This window comes from Poecilia reticulata, linkage group LG10 (assembly GCF_000633615.1).
Source record: "Poecilia reticulata strain Guanapo linkage group LG10, Guppy_female_1.0+MT, whole genome shotgun sequence".
In the NCBI taxonomy this organism is placed as follows: Eukaryota; Metazoa; Chordata; class Actinopteri; order Cyprinodontiformes; family Poeciliidae; genus Poecilia; species Poecilia reticulata.
Window position 1 is genome coordinate 27,268,769 of NC_024340.1, and position 20,856 is coordinate 27,289,624.

The window sequence follows — 20,856 nt, forward strand, 5'->3', positions numbered from 1 at the left end:
TATGTTAACTAGACATTCCCTGTTTAATTTAGTTCAAGCTAGTGTTCAGTCTCTAGACTGGAAAAGTAAAATGTTTTTTGTAAAATATTGACTCCCAATGGTTTAACCCAAATCCATGCCCTATTTCTTAGATTTGTATTTGTAAAAACATTGGAAATATTTACTACATTCCTTCAAGTTCACAATTATGTCTCACCTTACGTGGGCCTATCACATTACATCTCATTAAAACTAATTTGTGTTTGCAAGGTGACCAAATGGGGGAAAATGGCACCATAGACTACATCATTACTATAGTCRTATAGTCATATAACAACCTGCTGGGGAGACATGAGGACAGCTGCTCATCTTCAGAAGCTTCAGGGTGTCGCTGTTGTTGGCCACCAACACCTTCAGAGATGGGTCATCCACCGGGGTGTCATCGATCTTGATGGACGACAGGGACTTGGAGTTCACAAACACGACTGTCRGAGCAGAGACAAAGTGGGCCTGCGGAGGACARRMYMKTAGTTAGRACAGAACCTTTTCCTTRCAGGAGYCCTTTTGCGTAAAAAGAGCAAGACGGGCAGAGGACTTACCTGAGACACATCCATGAAGCTGRGCCGCGCTGTGGAAATCAACCCTAAGGTTTGGATGGTGCAGTTCACCAGCTGAGAGAGAATGTCGCAGGCCGCCTCTGCAGACTCTGTGCTACTGTCGACCTGATTCAAACAGCAACAGGGATTCATAACTTATTAAAAATAATAAAAGTATAACAAAAATATCAGTAAAGCAAAAAAACAGAACTGCCAAAACAATGTGACAGAGCATTTGGTTTGGATTAGAAAAGGCACATAATGTTTTTTAAAGCAGCTGATCTGTTGGGATCATTGTGGACATGAGGGGGCTGGAAGGTTCTTACTTTGAAGCTAACATACTGCAGGTGTTGGGCGTGCTTCTTGATGATCTGCTGAATGAGGTCGGGGTGAGTGGAGCGCAGGTAAGAAGTGGCTGGCTGATTGAGCTCAAACTCGAACCGTCGCCACAGGTCGGGCGTGTGAAACACGTCGTTCCAGCACCGGCACACGGATGAGGCTCGAGCCCGGTCCAACAGGGACAAGTGCTGGAAGATCTGCAGAACGATGCAGTAGGCCAGGTTGCCCCAGTCCGTTGGTGGAGACAGCGCAAAGCTGGGCTTGTGTCTTTTTCCTGGCTTCTCGTGTTAGGGGAAGATGGGGCGTTTGGAGTTGAGAGCAGACCTTCCACGTTTCATTTTGACACTACTGAGGTTTCTGTGAGGTCGAAGGATTGGAAAGTGTTAAAAAGACAACATAAAGTAGTAAATGTTCAGACGATGGTGAGACATGTTTCAAATCCCAGTCATGGCTTTTCATGGCTTCTCTCCACTTTACAATTGTTGACTACTGTGTGATCTTTCACAGAAAATCTTGATAAAACACACTGAAGTTTGTGGTTTGTTACAAAATTGTATTTCTGTGTTTACCACCGAATAAACATGAAAGAGATCATTTCTCTGGGGGGCTTCAGATCCAAGCAACTAAAGAAAAGTTAACTAATTGAAGAAAAACACAATTCTTSCATGTTTGTAAGTGTATCTGTGTTCCTGCAAAACTTTCTCCAAAAGACTTAAACCTGATGTCAAATATTAATCAGATTCTCTACATGCAACACTATCCATGAACTGCAAGCTTATTCTCTGTATCCACAAAACAGGTTTATTACTTACTGAAACCGCATGTAAGCTGAAAATATAAAATAATCATGTATTCATTGTTTTTTTTCTTTTTATCACTTTACAAACTCCATTTTCTATACAGGATATCCAAGCTCTTTTAACCAAAAACACACACACATTTTAACAAATGCAGAGACAATGAAACAGTTTTTATTTTATTTTGTTTGGGTTTTTTTTTTTTTTTTCAATCGTACCTAACAAAATCATAACACTAAAATGCGCCATTACTTACATTGAGTTGTTAAAAGCATGATTTCCGTCTGAGTTTGGTGCTCTGGAGGTTGAGAAGGCGCCGTTCACCTGGAGCCCTGACCCTCAGTGACTGGGGGGAAGCCTGGCCGCTGCTGCTGCTGCTGCTGCTGCTGCTCTTGATGAAGATGATGATGTGGGACAGCAGGAGCTGCTCCTCTAATGAGCTCTCCTCTCTTCAGCGACAGCTTGACGCGGAGCGGCGGGTACACGTGAGGGCGGGAAAACATGGACCCGCATCTCTGCACTGCTGTGTACACAGCAGCTGAATATTAAACCTGCATCTGTGGGAAATCAACATGTTTAGGTTTGCTTTCACAGAAGACAGTCAGCCCGGCCCCTTGTTTGGTTTAATAGTTCGTGTCAGTCGGTCGCTCTGTTTGAATGAGTGCACGTAGATTTGATCCCTAAACTGTGTGAACGCACGATGAGAAAGTAGGTCAGTGTGTCAGAGTGTGGACACTTGTCTGCGTGTGTGTGTGTGTGTGTGTGCGTGCGTGCGTGCGCGCGCGTGCGTGTGTGCGTGTGTGTGTGTGTGTGTGTGCGTGCGCGCGTGTGTGTGTGTGTGTGCGCGCGCGATCTTGTAAACAAGTATCAGACTGTGTGCAAGAAGGACATCTGTGGCTATTCTGTCACCTTCAGGATTTCCCAGGAGTGAATCTTGGCTATAAATTTTGCTCACAGTGCACCAAAGTTTTCCAGAAGGACATGAGGGCAAGCAAAAGTCTGGTCTATGTTAATGACTTATTTTGTGGTTTTTTTTATTTGTCATTATTTTGTGGAAATCATTTTTTCACTTATGACATTAAAGAGTTTCTTGTAATTATTTTAGTCTTAAAATCAAATATTGTTGACTAATGATTGATTTGTAAAAGCACTAAAAAATTGTCTGAGTATTTATTATTATTATGTTTAATGAGGGGGCTGCACAGTGGCGSAGTTGGTAGAGCTGTTGCCTTGCAGCAAGAAGGTTCTGGGTTCAATTCCCAGCCCCGGTCCCTCTGCATGGAGTCTGCATGTTCTCCCTGTGCATGCATGGGTTTTCTCCAGGCACTCCGGCTTCCTCCCACAGTCCAAAAAACATGACTGTCAGGTTAATTGGCCTTTCCAAATTGCCCCTAGGTGTGAGTGTGTGTGTGCATGGTTGTGTGTCCTGTGTGTCTCTGTGTTGCCCTGCAACAGACTGGCAACCTGCCCAGGGTGTACCCCACCCCCCACCCGGCACGCCAGCTGGAGATGGGCACCAGCAACCCTCCCAACCCCACTGAGGGACAAGGGTGCAGGAAAATGGATGGATGTTTAATGAGCTAACAAATGTTAGGTTTGACTGTTAAGTAAGTAATTTATTTTCCAGGGATATATAAAAACAATGAATGAAGATTGAAAACTTCAGTATAATATTTTTTCTCAAGAATGTACTTCAAATGCGACATTTGGTGAAATTATTGGACCCAAAGGCACACRGGATACCTGGAAGGTCATGGTGATTGAAATCATAAAGATTTCAGCAGATGTATAATATTGGAGGAGCCATGAAGTCGATGCATTGGTGAGGCTGCCATAAAAACCTAATCTCAGTCAAATTGGTCATTTCTGCCCAGAGACGAAAACATGTGTGAACAAGGTGGATTGCGAATCTGACTTATTTACACCAGTTCTGTTGGGAAGACTGGGCCAAATTTGATGTGATGATGATCTTGTGTTAGGATAAGAAAAGCAACTGAACAAAGCCATTCTGCAAAAGGAAATTCCACCAAATGCCAGAGAAATGTGTGTCAACGTTTGAATTTGGAAAAAACTAATAAAAAGTTGTTCTTATTCCTTATTCTGGATTTTGGCAAAGTGAGATAGAAAGTTTGTGTCGTTTTTCTTATTTAAGTATCCTGTTTCAACTGTTTGTGCAAGCAGGACYAGCTTTGCATTGACATTGTGCCACAAAGCAAGCATCCACATTCACTATTGCTGCATGCTCAGCATTGCTGTGGTCGTTGGGAGGTGGAGAGGTACAAGTTCAACTGGATGAGTAAAAGAAAAATGTTCTCTTCTAGTTGATACTGAAAACAAACCAAAAGGGAAGTCCGGTTTATGAAGGTAAAAGATCKTAAGACTATTTGACAAGATCGGTAGACTTGTCAAATAGTTCTCAAACATATATTTAAAGTTGTTTTTCTCAAGGAAACCGGTGAATTAGTTATTAAAATAGTAYGGTAGAAACAATTGTTATGACACAGTAACATTAAACTCTCTCAGTTTAATTTGTCATAAAAATGAAGTAGCAATCTACACAGCTCTTTACATTTTTTTTTTTACATTAATGTGTTATTATAGCTGCTGTTTTATTATATCTGCTGATATAGAAGCTAAACAAAAGTATTGCTGAAATACTCATTTTACTAATATCTAGCGTAGCCTATATATCATAATTCTTTCGATGTAAAATAACATAAGAATCGATTAAGAATATCAGATTATTCATTGTTAAGCTATACCCCAAATAATGCCTCTATGCGAGTATCAGCCTTAAGAACGAACTGAGGGCAAAATTAACCCGTAACGACTGAACGTCTGCTTCGGAGCTCCGCCCCTCGGGATGACGCAGTGCAGCCCAGTGATCAGTCACGTCTGCTTGAGTTGAAGGAACCAAAAACAGAAGAGTTTTTATGAAAGCAAGGAAAAGGAAACTCTCAGTTTATCAGTATCAGTAGTTCCTCACTTCCGACACCATGTCCAGACGGGTCTACTTGGTTCACTGTAACCAAAGCTGGGAAGAGGCTGTTAGCTTGTTAGCTTAGCTTCTTAGCCTGACAGTCAACACTGTGTAGCCTGTAGCTAACCTTTTTTTTTCTCTACTGAAGGTAAGAGTTTATCACTTTATAAAGTCACTTCTGTTAGCGGCGTATTTGTCTTGACATAGATGCGGGTCTCTTGCTAAAGCTCAAGTTAATATATATATATATATATATATATACTTAATATATTTTGTGTTGTGTTCCTGCTGGTGAAACGAAGTGACAAATAATCGGTTTAGTAACTATTGCTGTAAATGCAGCTCCTGGTGTGCTTAACTAGGCATGTTTAGTCTTATTTTAAATTGAGATAAATTAGGCTTATACTCTGGATCTAGAAAAGAGCATGCATTTTTATTGTAGAAGCGACCTGTTGACGAAAGCAAAACATCAACACATTTCATATTTGATTTGTTTGTCCTTGTTCCTTGAAGTGACAATGCAAGTCTTGTGTCTCAGTTCTTAGAAGTGGTTCTATATGTTAATTGCACTTTAGTTAAGACTAAAAGGACCTACAGTCCACATGATTGGCTTTAAGAGATCTCAGTAGATCTGCAGTAATGTAGAAAAAACCGTTTTAAACGCATGTAAACACAATATTTTAGATGAACTCATAATAAAGGGATTGGTGCTCTGACAGCAAGCTTGGACCTTTAGAGAGAGAGAGAGAGAGATGTTTGCTTTTATAGAGATCATTTGCAATGACAAGATCGGAAAAGCAGATTCATTATGTGTTTCTTTCTGAATTTATTTTTTCAGACAAATTAATTTACGAATTGGATAGATAGATAGATAAATAGATACTTTATTCATCTTATGCTTTATTTATTTTAGTGTAAAACATTCAAAATGTTTGCAATGAAATCTAAAATAATGGCAAGTACAAAATAATATAGTGGATAAGATTGTAATGTTTGTTAAAGTTGCATAATAACAAATAACAAATATACAACAGAAATGAAAATGAAACTATATAATTCACGAATAATGAACAATTGGTAAAGTTCAGCAAACATCATCAGTATTCCAAATTGGTTTATGTTTTTTTTTCTTTTAGGTTTTCTGCATATATTTTTTATACATATACAGGGGCTTATTCTTATTGACGTTTTAATAGAACTCGAACAAGACCGTCATGTTGTTGCAATGTCCTGGTTTTATCTCTCTTCTTGAGAAAAACAATCTCCTCAGCTCTACCTTTTCTCTTTTTTTCTGGTGTATTCTTGTTTTGACATTTAAATCTTTCCTTCTGTGCTTTTAGGTAAAGCAGTCATGACGCAAAAGATAAACCTGTGCTCGGTTTCCCTCAGAGTTGAGGGAATGACCTGTGGCTCTTGTGTTCAGTCCATAGAGCAGCGGATTGGGTCTCTTCATGGAGTGATACATATAAAGGTAACGGCTGATTTTATACTTTCTGCTGTTCTGCATTTTATGCTCCATCTTGACTCGCTGACCTTTAAATTTGATGACTTCTGCATTTATTTCAAACGAGATTGGTCTTTTAATGTTTTGACTATGTAACTCTTGAGCAGAGAATCTTCTTGTTAACTTAGATATACATTTATATGGGTTTTATTCTCTTCATGGTAGAAGTGGATCGTTTGGTACAGCTCTGTTTCTTAGGGAGCAGCTTGTCTGATTTCCATCAGTGCAGCCATATTAGACAGCTTAATTGAAGTAGTGGTGGTCTGCTGTTTTGTTTATTGTATGTTTACCCCTCAGGCTAAGGCTGAATGAGAAGATAATGTAATACCGTGTTCTCAATAATTCCCTGCCCTTTGCGCAGGACTGCGACAACAGGTCGATATGTCCTCTGCCCCCACAGGAAATGGTTGAGGGTAACAGAATTTAGTGCCGGGATTATATGTTTATAAGTGATCTGAGCAAAGCGAATTGTCTTTCATTTTTCTCTTGGAAGAACAATGTGTATTTTTCTTTGTTCCCCAATTTTAAGAAAAAGTTACCACTAAAGCAGCTGGAAACTGCTTCCTTTTTTTTTTTTTTACTTGTGGTTGAATCAGGTGATGCCTTCTGAGCATCACATGTCTCCTTCTTGCTTAAGAAGGTGACCTGAGGGTCATCATGCTGACTGAACGTGCCAGACGCTTACCAAAGGCCATGAACGAAGGCTGTAAAATGCCATTAAATTAGAGCTGCAGTGACTTAATATGGCCATATAACAATATTATGTAAACCATCGTTGAACTAACTTCAGTGTAAGTTGCTTTAATAAGCGCATACACAGCCACTGTGTCGCAAGCGCAAATGTCTAGATGCTTTAATTGGTATTTTATGTAGTATGCCAGCACATAGTGGTGACTCCATAATTAAGTTAAATGAATTACGRTTTTCATACTGTTTTGTAAGCAGAAATCTTAAAAGTGTGGCAGACATCTCTATTGAGCCCCCTGTGAGTCAAATCGTTGTTGAATAAGTTGCCACTGCAGTTGCAGCAGCAGATTTTTTGGGCGGGGAATGTTTTCCTACTGCTTCAGAAATCTAGAGACGGCAATTATTCCCTAATAACCATCGCATAACAGTATTTAGCACCAATTCGCWATCAAAATGCACTTTACAAGACAAAGTAATCCAGTTTGTAATTAATCAGAGCTAATTATAACACAGTGCAGAATATACCAATCGGTAAAATGAAAAAAAAAGACATAATTGGTAAATGAAGTCACTGAACATCTGTGGCTATCAGGTTGTGTGAAATTGTAGTAAAAAGAGGGCTCTTCTGTGTGACAGTAGTTGCATGACTTCTGGTGTTTCTTGCTTCCAGCTTCGTAGACCTAATTCTTTCTGCGTTGATAAATTGCTCCCACTCAGTCAAATTGGATRGAGAGTGTGTCTGTACACAGCAATTTTCAAATCTTGCTGCAGRTTCTCTATTGGATCTAGATCTAGGCTTTGTTTGAGCTATTCATGAATATGCTCTAAGTCACTTATTTGTAGTTGTGGGGTGGGGTGTGGGGCTGCTGCTCTCTGCATGAAGAGGAACCTCCGCCCCCGCCTCCAGCCTTTTGAAGCCTCCTCAGGGTTTCCTCTGTTTATGAAAATCGGTGAACAAAGTCAGTCAAAACCAGTAAAACCCAAGAGGATTAAGGCRTTAATCTTAATGTTTTATTGTAAAATRAACTAATTACAGCTAGGATTGGAATGATATCTCTGCCTATATGGAAAAACGTTGATATCTGAAATGCACGGATCCAATATTAAAAAATGTATCGGCCTCAATATTTAAAAGATCAGGTATCGCGACAATGTGGCCGATCCATAAGGGCAGATCTATTCAGTCTACTTCTAATCTTTGAGCTCTGAGTGATGTCATGCTATTATGTTGTTTATTTTACATTATATTTAGAATTGCTAATCGCACCCTSTGAACCATTTGAAAGAACCGGTTTATTATTTAGTTTAGTCAACCTATTGTTTTAGTCAGTTTACCTTTCTGATAACACTTTATTTGAAGTGGTGTGTGCAGACTGACATGACGGTGTCATAAGCATGACACAACACCTGTCAGGAACATGAAGGAGTTTTCATGACTGTTTACGACTGTTGCCATGAAGTGTCATTTGGTAAATAATGACATTTTTAATGCAAAGTTAACACTTTTAATGGACTTTTAATTCAACTTTTAGTGCAGCTTTGCACTAAAAGTGTCATTAGTTACCGATTGACACTTTATGACAACAGTCGTAAAYATTTATGAAGACTCATGCATGTTCATGTCAAGTGTTATGTCATGTTTATGACAGTGTGTCATGCCACTCTTATGCACACCCTTTCAAACAAAGTGTTACCCAGTTTCTTTATTGTTTATTGTACAATGACTGTTATACTAATTGTACTGACTAAAAAAAAAAAAAAAAACTATGTTGTGTTGTTTTTACGTTTGACCAAGCTTGTGAAGCTTTTGTATTTAAATGTGCTGTAATAATGAAGAGCCAATACTAAACCTTAGATATGTGTATCGGTATCGGAAGTAAAAAAAAAAAAGTGGATCAGTGCATTCTTAATCGGAACAATAATTCTCCACATTGTCCTTGTTTAACATTTTATTTTATTTTATTTATTTTTTTATTTTCCAGGTGTCTTTGGAGAAGAAGAGTGCCACGGTTATTTTTGACTCCAGTCAACAGAGCCSTGAGTCCCTATCAGAAGCCGTCGAGGACATGGGCTTTGAGTCCAGCGTACCAGAGAGCAGCACTGCCACTCCGGTGTTTACAGACACTGAGCTGATCCCCACGTCAGGACTGACACCTGCAGCCCAGCAGGAGGCTTTGGAGAAGCTGTCACAAATTCAAGGGGTGCTTGACGTCCAGGAGAGCGCACCCAGCATGGGCCTGACTGTCACCTATGTTCCTTCGCTGACCTCCGTCCAGCTGCTCAGAGAGGTGGTGGGAGGTGTCTCACCTCAGGAGAAGCAAACTCCTGGCAGCCCAGTGCAGAAAGGCCAGAGCGTGTCCCAGCCGGACACCGCGGCCAGCGAAGCTGCGGTTCTGAAGCTCAGCATTGAAGGAATGACCTGCCACTCTTGCACCACCACCATTGAAGGGAAGATCGGAAAACTGAAAGGGATTAAAAAGATCAAAGGTGATGTTCTCGACAGGCTCTGAGACCTGCAGTCACGTCTGACTGAGGTGCTGCGCTGCACGTCTCACGGGGCCAGGGTCAGGGCGTTATGAACCTGAGAGATTGTCTTTATGGATTTGAGAGTGACTCATGAAATCCTCTCACAAGTGTTGCAGGGAAGGAAATGTAAACAGATGGGATTATATTTACTGACATGTTTGCAGACAGATTTATGTCCCATCGTAGAAGCATGTAACACATTCAACACCGTGCTGCGGCTATTGTATAAAYAGCTGCAGCACAAAAAAGTTTAGCTTATTTTATAATTTATTTTATGTTTTATAACAGATTGTTCAATTTAATTATTTCAAATAAGTTTATATTTCAAAAACATTTCCCTTTAAAATGAACAGTAGCTGTCTGTTAAATAAATTTTTTTTACCATTGATGGGGCTATTGCACTAAAAGKTTTTTTTCCGCTGAATATAAGCTTTTAGATAATCTTACACAGAGCAAATAATTAAATAACTGCTATATAATAACGATGGAAAATGGTTTATGACCCTTCTCACCAATTTGCTGCCCTGGTTTAAGTGTTTCGAGTTGTTCTTTCCAGAATAGGTTGTCTGCTGTCATTGTACAAGCACAATAAAATGGGTTGCAGTCCCATTTCTTGCAAAATAACTCACGAAAATGACAAAARTAAAATAAAACAATCCTTAAATGTAGATGATAAGCAAGACTAAACCAGTATAAATAATATTGGCATAATGTTTTAGCTATCAGAAAAARTTTAAACTAGTATTTAAATTACTTTACCAGATAAATTACATTTAGGCATTTTGAGGCTCTTCATATTAATATTCCTTATKAAGCCGATGGGAACAAAAACATTCGGAACAGAAACACTGAAGACATGTTCGATCCGGTTGTGTTGCGCTGCCYCCTGGTGGACGAAATATGAAAATATAACATCTGRAATCCTGGAAAATTATTACTTTATTTATTAGAGGGAAAATTTAGGCAACTATTAGGAAGAAGAGTAATTCTTAATATTTTACTTGAATAGAGTGATTAAAAATTGCTATTCTAAAAAAAACAAAAACTATTGATTGTTGCTTATAAAGTCAGACACTTTTTGTGTTCCAGTCCTGTCTGGTTTTATTTTTTTGTTTTGTTTTAAGGCAAGAATTAAACTCCACGAAAGACTTAAAAAATGATTTAAGCTAATCAGTTTTTAAGAAAAAGCCTTTGGTAAATTAAGTCTTTAATTATTTAGATTTAAACTCCAAAATATATTGAATTACAGTCATTATTCCATTATCAGAACATGTATTGCTTGAATGCATCATTTAGAAGGTTATTTTATTTGAAGATGCATTACATTGGAAGGATTCTTGCGGCCCACACCTGATATCCTTCAGATTTTAGTGACTGAGGTGTTTAAATTCACTGGAAGTGTTRGGATACGGCCATGTCGGAGAAAATTTGGATAAAAATATAATTATTAACATCATTGCACTAATCAATAATACTATTGCAGTTAGTTTAACTAACATTGTGCATTCCTTATGTATATATTTCCTTTATGTAAACATCTGTATCTTTGCGCATCTTGTGCTTCACTCTGCATATTAACTCACTCCTGTTCTCTCTGCAGTTGTTCTGGACTCTCAGGAAGCTACAGTCGTCTACCTGCCTTACCTCACCACCATCCAGACCATCATCGAACAGATTAGCGTGGCTGGCTTCAAAGCCTTCGTCAAATCCAAGCCCCGCCCCCTGCAGCTCTCCAACAGAGACATCGAACGTTTCATCGACTCTCAAAAAGCATCGGCTTCTCCGCCCGAGACGTCCGAGGAGACGGAGGTCTTCGTAGACACGGCGTGCGCCAGGCTCAGGGTGAAAGGCATGCACTGCCGTTCTTGTGTGGTCAACATTGAGGACAACATCTCCAGGCTGCCTGGCGTTTCCTCTGTGGAGGTCTCTCTGGAGAAGGAGCAGGCCTCCATCTGCTACGACCCTCTGAAGGTCACAGTGACTCAGCTGCAGCAAGCCATCGATACCCTTCCTCCGGGAAACTTTAAGACCGAACCCCTGGACTTCTCCCACACTCTCAGTCCCGCATCCACGTCACCGGCGCTCACCATCTCAGCACTACAGCCCAGACCTGCTGCTTCACAGCCGTGCTTCACCCAGCCGCTGGTGTCTGCTGTTCATATTCACATCGAAGGCATGACCTGCAACTCCTGTGTGCAGTCTATCGAAGGAATGATCTCCCAGAGGAAGGGGGTGAGGTCGGCTCAGGTGTCTCTGACTGACCACCAGGGAGTCTTTGAGTATGACCCTCTTCTCACCACACCAGAGGAGCTGAAGGAAGCCATAGAAGACATGGGCTTTGATGCATTTTTACCTGGTAAGAGTGGGCGGCATGTGTTACACCCAGGTGGCTTTTTCTTCCTCTTGACTAATTTTCTGCTGCTGCTTTTTATTCACCTTGAACATTCTGACCATTGATGTATTATCAACATCGCATTCATCCTCATAACGGTTGCTGAGTAGATATTTTCTCTTTTTCTGATCATTCTGTGTAAACCTGAGAGATYGTGGTGAATGAAAATTCCACTAGACCAGCTCATAAATAATATATATAATTTTTTTTATCCCTAAAGTTGTATATTCTGCTGACATTTCACATGTTGGTCATGTACATGACTGACAACCTAACCTGGGTTTAGTTGGAGTTTTTTGGGTTTTTTGTAACCAGCAACTTCAACTGAAGGATGATACATCTTTCCTTCCTCTTTGTGCGTCTGAAGGTTTACTTTTATACACGTTCGTCTCCTGTAGAAAAACACTAAAAGAGTTTGAAAAGGCCTGAAGAACTGTTGATGAAGACGCTGTGAAAATAATTGCAAGAATGTCTGACCACATTGAAGCACAGTGTGTAAAAAGGAGTGGTTTTGTTTGCACAAAAGTGTGGTGATTTGATTTTGGGAGTAATCTGTAAACTCTTTATCTCAACAACAGAAACCAATTCTCTGCTGCCTGCATCGGATCCCGTACTACCGAGGTCTCCGCGTGTCCAGAAGAAGAACTTCGACAGCGAGCTCCACAACGAAACCCTGCTGGGATCCACGCCCTCCAAATGCTACATCCAGATCGGAGGGATGACGTGCGCCTCGTGCGTGTCAAACATCGAGCGCAACCTCAAAAACGAAGCTGGTGCGCAAAACAACAGTGGGATTCGTCTGCGTGAACCTTTCTGGTGATGAATGCTACAGAGGAAATCTCAAATGTCTTTCAGGGATCTACTCCGTTCTGGTGGCTCTCATGGCRAGCAAAGCGGAGGTCCGTTACAACCCCGAGGTCACTGATCCGCAGACGATAGCGGAGTGTGTGAAGGAGCTGGGCTTCACCGCCTCCGTGATGGAGAACTACGAGGGAKCCGATGGAAACCTAGAGCTGGTGGTGAGTTGGTCACAAGCGTCAGCTTTTTCGTTTACATGTTTGGTTTTTTTATGCAACATTTTCAGCCTGCASTGTGACKCTCGTGTGCTCATCTCTGTTTGGTTCCCCCGCCGTCCACCAGGTCAGGGGAATGACGTGCGCCTCATGTGTTCATAAAATCGAATCAACCCTCGTCAGAGAGAAGGGGATTATATATGCCTCCGTTGCCTTGGCGACCAACAAAGCACATGTGAAGTATGACGCAGAAGTTATTGGGCCGCGAGACATCATCAAGCTGATTGAGGTGCAGATGTAGAAAATATTTCCGTTGCTCTCGGATGTTCAGACTATCCTGATAAAGCGTAATGACTGTGAAACGACGACTCCATTCATTGTATCTGAGTTTCGCTCAACAATATCAATGGTAAACAATCGTTTGTTTGCAGAATATGGGATTTGAGGCATCTTTAGTGAAGAGGGACCGTACAGCCAGTCACCTGGACCACAGCAAAGAGATACGACAGTGAGCATCATCCTTTTTCTTTTTCTTCAGTGGTTCCAGTTTTATAGCTACGCTTTTTTTCTCCCACCAGTAAAATTTGATCATAAATAAAAATTCTCTAACTAAGACGCGTTCACTCGTTCAGGTGGAGGAAGTCCTTCCTGGTGAGCTTGGTTTTCTGCGTGCCTGTGATGGGCATGATGGTCTACATGATTTATATGGACCACAAGATGAACGCTACGCACCATCACAACGCCACGATTGAGGACCGCAACCGTTACCACTCCACCATGTTCTTGGAGAGGCAGCTGCTCCCCGGCCTCTCCATCATGAACCTCCTCTCCTTTATGTTCTGTGTGCCTGTGCAGGTGAGTTACACTGACGATTTTTAGATTTCCAGCTGGTTAATCTGACAGATTCAATGTAGGGCAGTGAGTATTCTCTGTTTGTTGTCATTTTGTTAATGGTCAGTTTATTGGAGGTCGTTACTTCTACATCCAAGCCTACAAAGCGGTGAAGCACAAGTCTGCCAACATGGACGTGCTCATCGTTCTGGCCACCACCATCGCCTTCAGCTACTCTCTGATCGTCCTAATCGTTGCCATGGTGGAGAAAGCGAAAGTCAACCCCATCACATTCTTTGACACGCCTCCCATGCTCTTTGTCTTCATCTCGCTGGGACGCTGGCTGGAACAGATCGCGAAGGTCTAGTTCCCTTGTGATTGTTGATTGTTTGAATTTGGAGAAAGCCTTTTAAATTTTTTTTTTTTGTTGTTTTTTTTTACAAGCGAATAAACATTTTTTTTTTGTGTGCGTTCCTTCCAGAGCAAAACCTCTGAGGCTTTATCCAAGCTGATGTCGTTACAAGCTACAGAAGCCACCGTTGTGAACCTCAGCAGCGACAACTGCGTTCTCAGGTTCTCGTTGTTTTCTTCGTCTATTTGTTTACATCTTTGGATGTTTACAGATTACAATCATATGTAAACACCGGAACAGAAAAAAAAATTCAGATTTTTGATCAAATGAATACACTAACTTGAATAACAGTCAGATTATTTGATTTTTGTTTTAGTGAGGAACAGGTGGACGTTGAGCTGGTGCAGAGAGGCGACGTGGTCAAAGTCGTGCCCGGTGGGAAGTTTCCGGTTGATGGGAGGGTCATTGAGGGACATTCGATGGCAGACGAGTCTCTTATCACAGGTTGGTTGCATTTGTGTCTGTTTGGAGTTAAGAACGGGGTTCATAATTCCTGAGTACGGTTAAAAGCAATCATCAGAAGGTGATTGCTTCTGTTTTTTTTTGTATTTTTTTAGGAAAACAATTTTTACAATGCTTTCCCAATTCCCATTAAAGTACAACACTTTGTATGTTGAAAGAGAAAGTCCTTCTTCCAGTTTTGCCACAGAACTTGCAATTTGCACAAACATGTGGAAGCAAGTGTTCTGGTCAGATAAGACCAAAACTTTCAGCACTGTTTTACAGTTCACATCACCCTGAACTGTGAAACATGGTAGATGGCGCAAGATCTGCAGAAGAACCTTTGATTCTGGTGTTTTAAACCAGAGAAACATCTAAAACATGCAGAGTGCACTTAAAGAACCGGAAACAGGAGAACAACCTTAAAACACCTATAACAGTTTGATTGTAGAATATCTGGTCTAGTCAAAGTCTTGTCCGGAATCCAACCAAGAACTCTGACGTTGAGTAATGCTCTCTCCTTTATCTGAATGAGCTTGAGCTATTTTTCAAAGAAGAATAGGCAAACCTTTAGTTTCTAAATAAAGCTGCTAAAGACAATATCCCAAAGCGACTTGCAGTGAGTCAGTGGGATGCATACAAATCCACAGCATACATAAAGTTGACAATTTTYATTCCCCGCCACTATATAATGCACTACTTTGTGTTCTGTAATACAAAATCTCCCCCAAATGTGTTAAAGTTTGTGATTATAAAAAGTAAAAAATAATAGTCAGAGAACAGAAACATGCACATATTCTTAACTTGTGCTGCATTTCTGATCAGTAGCTGCAATGTGATTCCAGGGGAGGCCATGCCGGTGACAAAAAAGCCCGGGAGCTCAGTGATCGCCGGCTCCATAAACCAGAACGGCTCTCTGCTGGTCAGCGCTACTCACGTTGGGATGGACACCACGCTGTCTCAGATTGTTAAGCTGGTGGAGGAGGCGCAGACCTCAAAGGTGAGTTAAAATCTGTGTTAAATCGACCATATTTAGGAAAAAAACCTCCTGTAAGTCTATTACTTATTTTAATGTTGTTTTGCAGGCTCCTATCCAGCAGTATGCAGATAAGATCAGTGGCTACTTTGTTCCCTTCATCGTTGTAATATCGTTGCTCACACTGATTGCCTGGATCATCATTGGGTTTTTGGACTTTTCTCTGGTGGAGCATTTCTTTCCTGTGAGTTTATTGTTTGTTCACCTTAGAGTGGCAGGAAAATGTTAAATTTTTATTTCCATAATTAAATGTAGAGAATTGCTTTCTCACTATCTGTAATATATGTATATACTTTTTCTTGTCCCTTCTTTCCACTGCAGGGTTATGATCGAAGCATTTCCAGGACCGAGGCAGTGATTCGGTTTGCCTTCCAGGCCTCCATAACAGTGCTGTGCATCGCCTGCCCCTGTTCTCTTGGTCTGGCAACCCCGACAGCTGTCATGGTGGGAACTGGGGTTGGAGCCCAAAATGGCATCCTGATAAAAGGAGGAGAGCCCCTAGAGATGGCTCATAAGGTGCGTTTGTAGCGATTCTCTGGCGATAATCGATTTACAGATTTCCTACAGCGAGGAAAAGTCTCAAATTCCTTTGAAATTCTTTCAATGACTGTATAAATATAGAAAAAGAGACAAAAAGGACGGAGAAATTGTTCAAATATTTGACTTTCCATTCATCCATTTTAGTCTGAACAAAAGTTATCAAAAGATTTATTGTAAAGTCATCCAAATGTTCTCAGTCTTACTTTTTACCCACCTGGTTATTTCAGGTCCAGTCTGTCGTATTCGACAAGACCGGGACGATCACATATGGCGCTCCGAAGGTCGTCCAAGTCAAGATGGTGGTGGAAGGAAACACGATGCCTCGCTCCCGCCTGCTGGCCATTGTGGGCACAGCAGAAAACAACAGTGAACACCCACTGGGAGCCGCTATTACCAAATACTGCAAGCAGGTTGGTTTTCTCTCTCAGATGTAATCCATCAGCCCACGCTTCCCTTMGCTGAAATGGTTATAAAACACCAAATGTTTGCGTTTCCCTGTTTTGTGGCGCGAAGGAGCTCGGTACGGAGTCTCTCGGCACCTGCACCGACTTTCAGGCCGTGCCGGGCTGCGGCGTCCGATGTCGGGTCAGCAACACGGAGTCTCTGCTGAAGCAGGCAGACAGCGACAGCGAGGACAACAACCAGCGCAGCAGCATCCTCGTCCAGATCAGCGACACTCGTACGCCGGCCAGCTCCCACCCGCTCACAATGGATCCACAGCCTCTGAGTACGTGGAGAAGCCAAACTGTAATGGTTCACTTTTTTGAAGGGTGAGTTTAAGAGAATTTGAATAATATTTTCCGCAGGTCTGGTCCAGACAGCCGTCTACGTTGTCCTGATCGGCAACAGGGAATGGATGAGAAGAAACTGCCTTCAGGTCGGACCAGACATCGATGAAGCCATGATGGAGCATGAGCGCAGAGGACGCACTGCTGTGCTGGTCGCTGTGGACAGTGAGTGATTGTTCAGCTATAAATACGCTCTCTTTAAAAAAACAAAAACAAAACAGTAACTTGTAAAAATGTACATTTTGCTTGTAGACGAGCTGTGTGCRATGATAGCCATAGCCGACACTGTGAAACCTGAGGCGGAGCTGGCCGTCCACACGCTGACAAACATGGGTCTGGAGGTGGTGCTGATGACCGGAGACAACAGTAAGACAGCGCGCGCCATCGCCTCCCAGGTGAGGAAGGAAGGAAGGAACAGGAAAACATTCGTACCTCTTGAACTTTTCTCCATTTTCTCACATTGTCACCAAAAACCTTAACGTACTTGAAGCATAATTGTGAAATGGAAGGAAAAGAATACAGGATGCAAATACACTCTCTGTCAGCCTTCCACATCTGGATCCTGAAATTTGTGGTCTTTTCTTTGGAGTCTAGCTCAAGCTGAGATTGAAAGGAGAAAAAGTGGCACTAACTCTTTAAAGACTGGATTTATGGAGTGCAGCCCTCATGGTTATCCTGTCAGCTGTGGATCTCTGCAGCTGATTAATGCTCTCCTTGCTTGCTCCTTCTTTTTTAATGGATGACCATTGTGTTTGTTGGTTTCTAGTTGGTTTGTTGTTGCTGCAAAATTTGAAAAAGTTAAACGGGTATGAATACTTTTGCGAGCCACAACTGGTTGCAACTCTTTATTTTTTTAACTATTTCCCAAAAGGTGGGCATCAGGAAAGTGTTTGCCGAGGTGCTGCCCTCCCACAAGGTGGCCAAAGTGGAGCAGCTGCAGCAGGCCGGGAAGAGAGTTGCCATGGTGGGAGAYGGGGTTAACGACTCGCCCGCTCTGGCAATGGCTGACGTCGGCATCGCCATAGGAACCGGGACAGATGTTGCCATCGAGGCAGCCGATGTGGTGTTGATCAGGGTAAGAACTGGAAATTGTCAAGTTGTTGAATCACATAGGAATATAAAACATTGYTGGTCAAGTTATTAAATGCTTAACATTTTGAGCAGTGATTAATAAAAAAGTGAAGCTTTTTTCTATTATCACACAGGTTTTTCAACTTTTTGTAAAGAGYGAACATTTATTGTYGACATTTTCGGTTTTAAACACAAGATCTGCTCTCTGCTCACAGAACGACCTGCTGGACGTCGTCGGCAGCATCGACCTCTCCAAGAAGACGGTCAAGAGGATCAGGATCAACTTCGTCTTTGCTCTGATTTACAACCTGGTTGGCATTCCCATCGCTGCTGGTAGGCACTGTRAAAATATCCRAAAGGTTTATCTGGATTCCTGTTCGGAAAACTGTGGGATTTTYCAGGTCGGAACAAAGTGTGAAAAGTAATGGAAAGGTGTTTGAATTTCAAGACTGATACATTTCCTATTGGATATTGGATCCATAACTGTCTGTCCACTTAACCATTTCCTTGTGAAAAAGAAATCTTTCTCAAACTTTTGTGGAAAAGTTTGGAATTTTGACTTGAAAATTGCACAAATTTCGATCTGAAAATGAAACRGGAACCCTGGTTTGTTTATGTTTCTACCATGACTCATATCACTTAAATAATTTTCAAGCCTGTCKGTACYGAGACTCTGTTTCTCCTCCAGGTGTGTTCCTGCCCATTGGCCTGGTGCTACAGCCATGGATGGGTTCTGCTGCCATGGCGCTGTCATCTGTGTCTGTGGTTTTGTCCTCCCTTCTACTTAAATGGTAATGAGATATTTTTGGCTYGTGTTCTCCCGTTAGTTTTTTTGTTGTTGTTGTTTTTTTGCCCCTCACCGCTCTCTTTGTGTGTCGTCGCTCAGTTACACGAAACCCAGCGCCGAGATGCTGGAAGCCAAACTCGGCAGCAGCAGGCGGCAGGGCAGCCTGTCTGACGTCAGCGTTCACATCGGCATGGGCGAGCTGCGCCGTCCCTCCCCCAAACTCAGCCTGCTGGACCGCATCGTGAACTACAGCCGGGCCTCCATCAACTCGCTGCGCTCCGACAAGCACTCGCTCAACAGCTTGGTGCTGAGCGAGCCCGATAAACACTCGCTGCTGGTGGGGGGGCCGCTGTGCGAGGAGGAGATCTGCTGAGCGCGTGCGTCCCAAGCGGCCTGCTTAGACAGACACTTCAGTTATTAGAGGCTGAACTACGCTGAGACCAAAAGGTTTCTTTGAAAACCGGTCCATCCATACTTGAAGTTAGCTCACAAGACCGTCTGTGGCGGGCCAGAAAGATGATCTTCCTTTGCCTTTACAATCTTCGAGATCGACCCAAAGACATTTAAACTTTGGTTCCCCTGGACACTACAAAGGAGGAAAATTTGAACTCTGTTGTGTGATTATTCTATTTATATTATTATTTATCTACTTTTTGTCATTGTGTCCTCTTATGTGGAGAATGAAGTTGTTGAGTCCAAATGCCAAGTTTGATTTTTAATAATCACATAATGATAACTCTAACTAAGCAGCCTTGAAACAAGCAGAAAGTCGATCGCAGGGGAGCGAGCTGTAAACGTTACCCAAGTGCCAGCTSAAACGCTACCTTTGCAAAGTCCAACACATTCCAAAGATGGCAATCTTCACCCGTTTTCTTGGACTTTATGTCCACAATGTGTGAGCAAAGGTTACATGTTTATAGTCGGCACGCGCTAAAGGATCTGGGTTTTTTTTGCACCTTTCCGTCAATGTGAAAGKGAATGTGTTTCTACTCGTTTAGAACTGAGCAGAAGTTGTTACGCGAGTCCCTTTGTGCTTGGATTGCTTCAGTTGCCTGCTGCAGACATGCCTGGCCTCACAAAGGCCAAACACTAAACATGTTCGCATCCAGCTTCTGGTTACAACTCATAAAGTACAGTGTTACTGTTTTCTACGGATTTATGTAATACCAATCTGTCACTTTTTTGCTTTTATGATGGATTCATGTTAGAGCACTTGATGAACGAAACGACGTTCGTCCCACAGCATCAGTGGTTTCCAATCAAGTCGACCAAACAGGTAAAACTCACTAAGTAGCTTGTTTTACTGAACCACTTTGTACAATCAAATGAGATTAGAAGGGTCTCATTTTGCAGACCATAAAACTGTCATTGTTTGTTTTTGCAGTATTTTATTTGCAGTTATCTGGTAAAATCTGTAGAAAGTTGCTCARCTACACTTTATTTTTGTATTGCTTTCTTCCTAAGCTAAAGAGCCACCAGGTTCATCCAGTAATGCTGTTTTCTTCTGCAGACCAATCTTGAATTTATTTGTGGGTCCATTTATGCCAATCTGTTGTATTTGTGCAATCTTTTTGTGAAAATGTTCATAAGGTTTGAGGTGTGTTTGCAGTCTGCCCATTTATCCTCTGTGGTTCTTCCAAACATTGTGCCTTTGAATAAAACGCTTTTGTAACGCAGCCCTGTTGTACATCTCAGTACAAATAATCATAGAAAAGTTAAGCTATGAAAGTAATTCAAAATCATAGTTTACATTTGTTGTATTGATTCATTATACATAGTAAGTTTAATTCTGTTAATTTTGACAAAATCAAGGCAAAATCTAGTTTTGCCTTGATGTAAATGTAATATTTTACATTTCCAACAATGTAAAATATTGCGTAAGACTAATAAAAACAGTTTGTATGAAAGAGTTTATATACAGGATGTGTATAAACCTAGTGCTTGGTCTAGGTTTTTTCCCATCCACTAACTTTCCCGTAWTAAGCAGGAACTACAGCTTGACCAACCAGCTTCTTTACTATCCACCTTTCATGGCTAATCTTGTCAGCTGGACATCAAGTCTTCCCCTTGATAGTAACACATGATCATAATATAACATTTCTGTAAAACAACTGGTTTTCTGAAAGATACATCTTTC

At 41.5% G+C, this 20,856-nt stretch overlaps 2 protein-coding genes across 2 annotated transcripts; one reads left to right on the forward strand and one right to left on the reverse strand.

Moving 5' to 3' along the window:
* Positions 1 to 291: 291 nt before the first annotated feature.
* Positions 292 to 1,201, reverse strand: fbxl3l (F-box and leucine-rich repeat protein 3, like; the record flags this gene model as incomplete). The annotated part of the gene is made up of 3 exons (XM_017307035.1): positions 292 to 489; positions 579 to 701; positions 902 to 1,201. Coding segments are annotated over 3 exons (621 nt in total), but the record flags the coding sequence as incomplete, so codon positions are not given.
* A 3,360-nt stretch (positions 1,202 to 4,561) lies between these two features.
* Positions 4,562 to 20,396, forward strand: atp7a (ATPase copper transporting alpha). The gene is made up of 23 exons (XM_008420041.1): positions 4,562 to 4,839; positions 6,032 to 6,162; positions 8,865 to 9,369; positions 11,009 to 11,764; positions 12,379 to 12,573; positions 12,656 to 12,819; positions 12,941 to 13,102; positions 13,245 to 13,321; positions 13,446 to 13,668; positions 13,772 to 14,005; positions 14,126 to 14,217; positions 14,373 to 14,500; positions 15,343 to 15,497; positions 15,583 to 15,717; positions 15,855 to 16,049; positions 16,301 to 16,483; positions 16,587 to 16,800; positions 16,880 to 17,026; positions 17,114 to 17,256; positions 17,733 to 17,936; positions 18,148 to 18,265; positions 18,621 to 18,723; positions 18,819 to 20,396. The coding sequence occupies exons 2-23, from the start codon at positions 6,043 to 6,045 to the stop codon at positions 19,090 to 19,092; spliced, it is 4,527 nt and encodes a 1,508-aa protein (XP_008418263.1). The 5' UTR covers positions 4,562 to 4,839; positions 6,032 to 6,042; the 3' UTR covers positions 19,093 to 20,396.
* Positions 20,397 to 20,856: the final 460 nt, after the last annotated feature.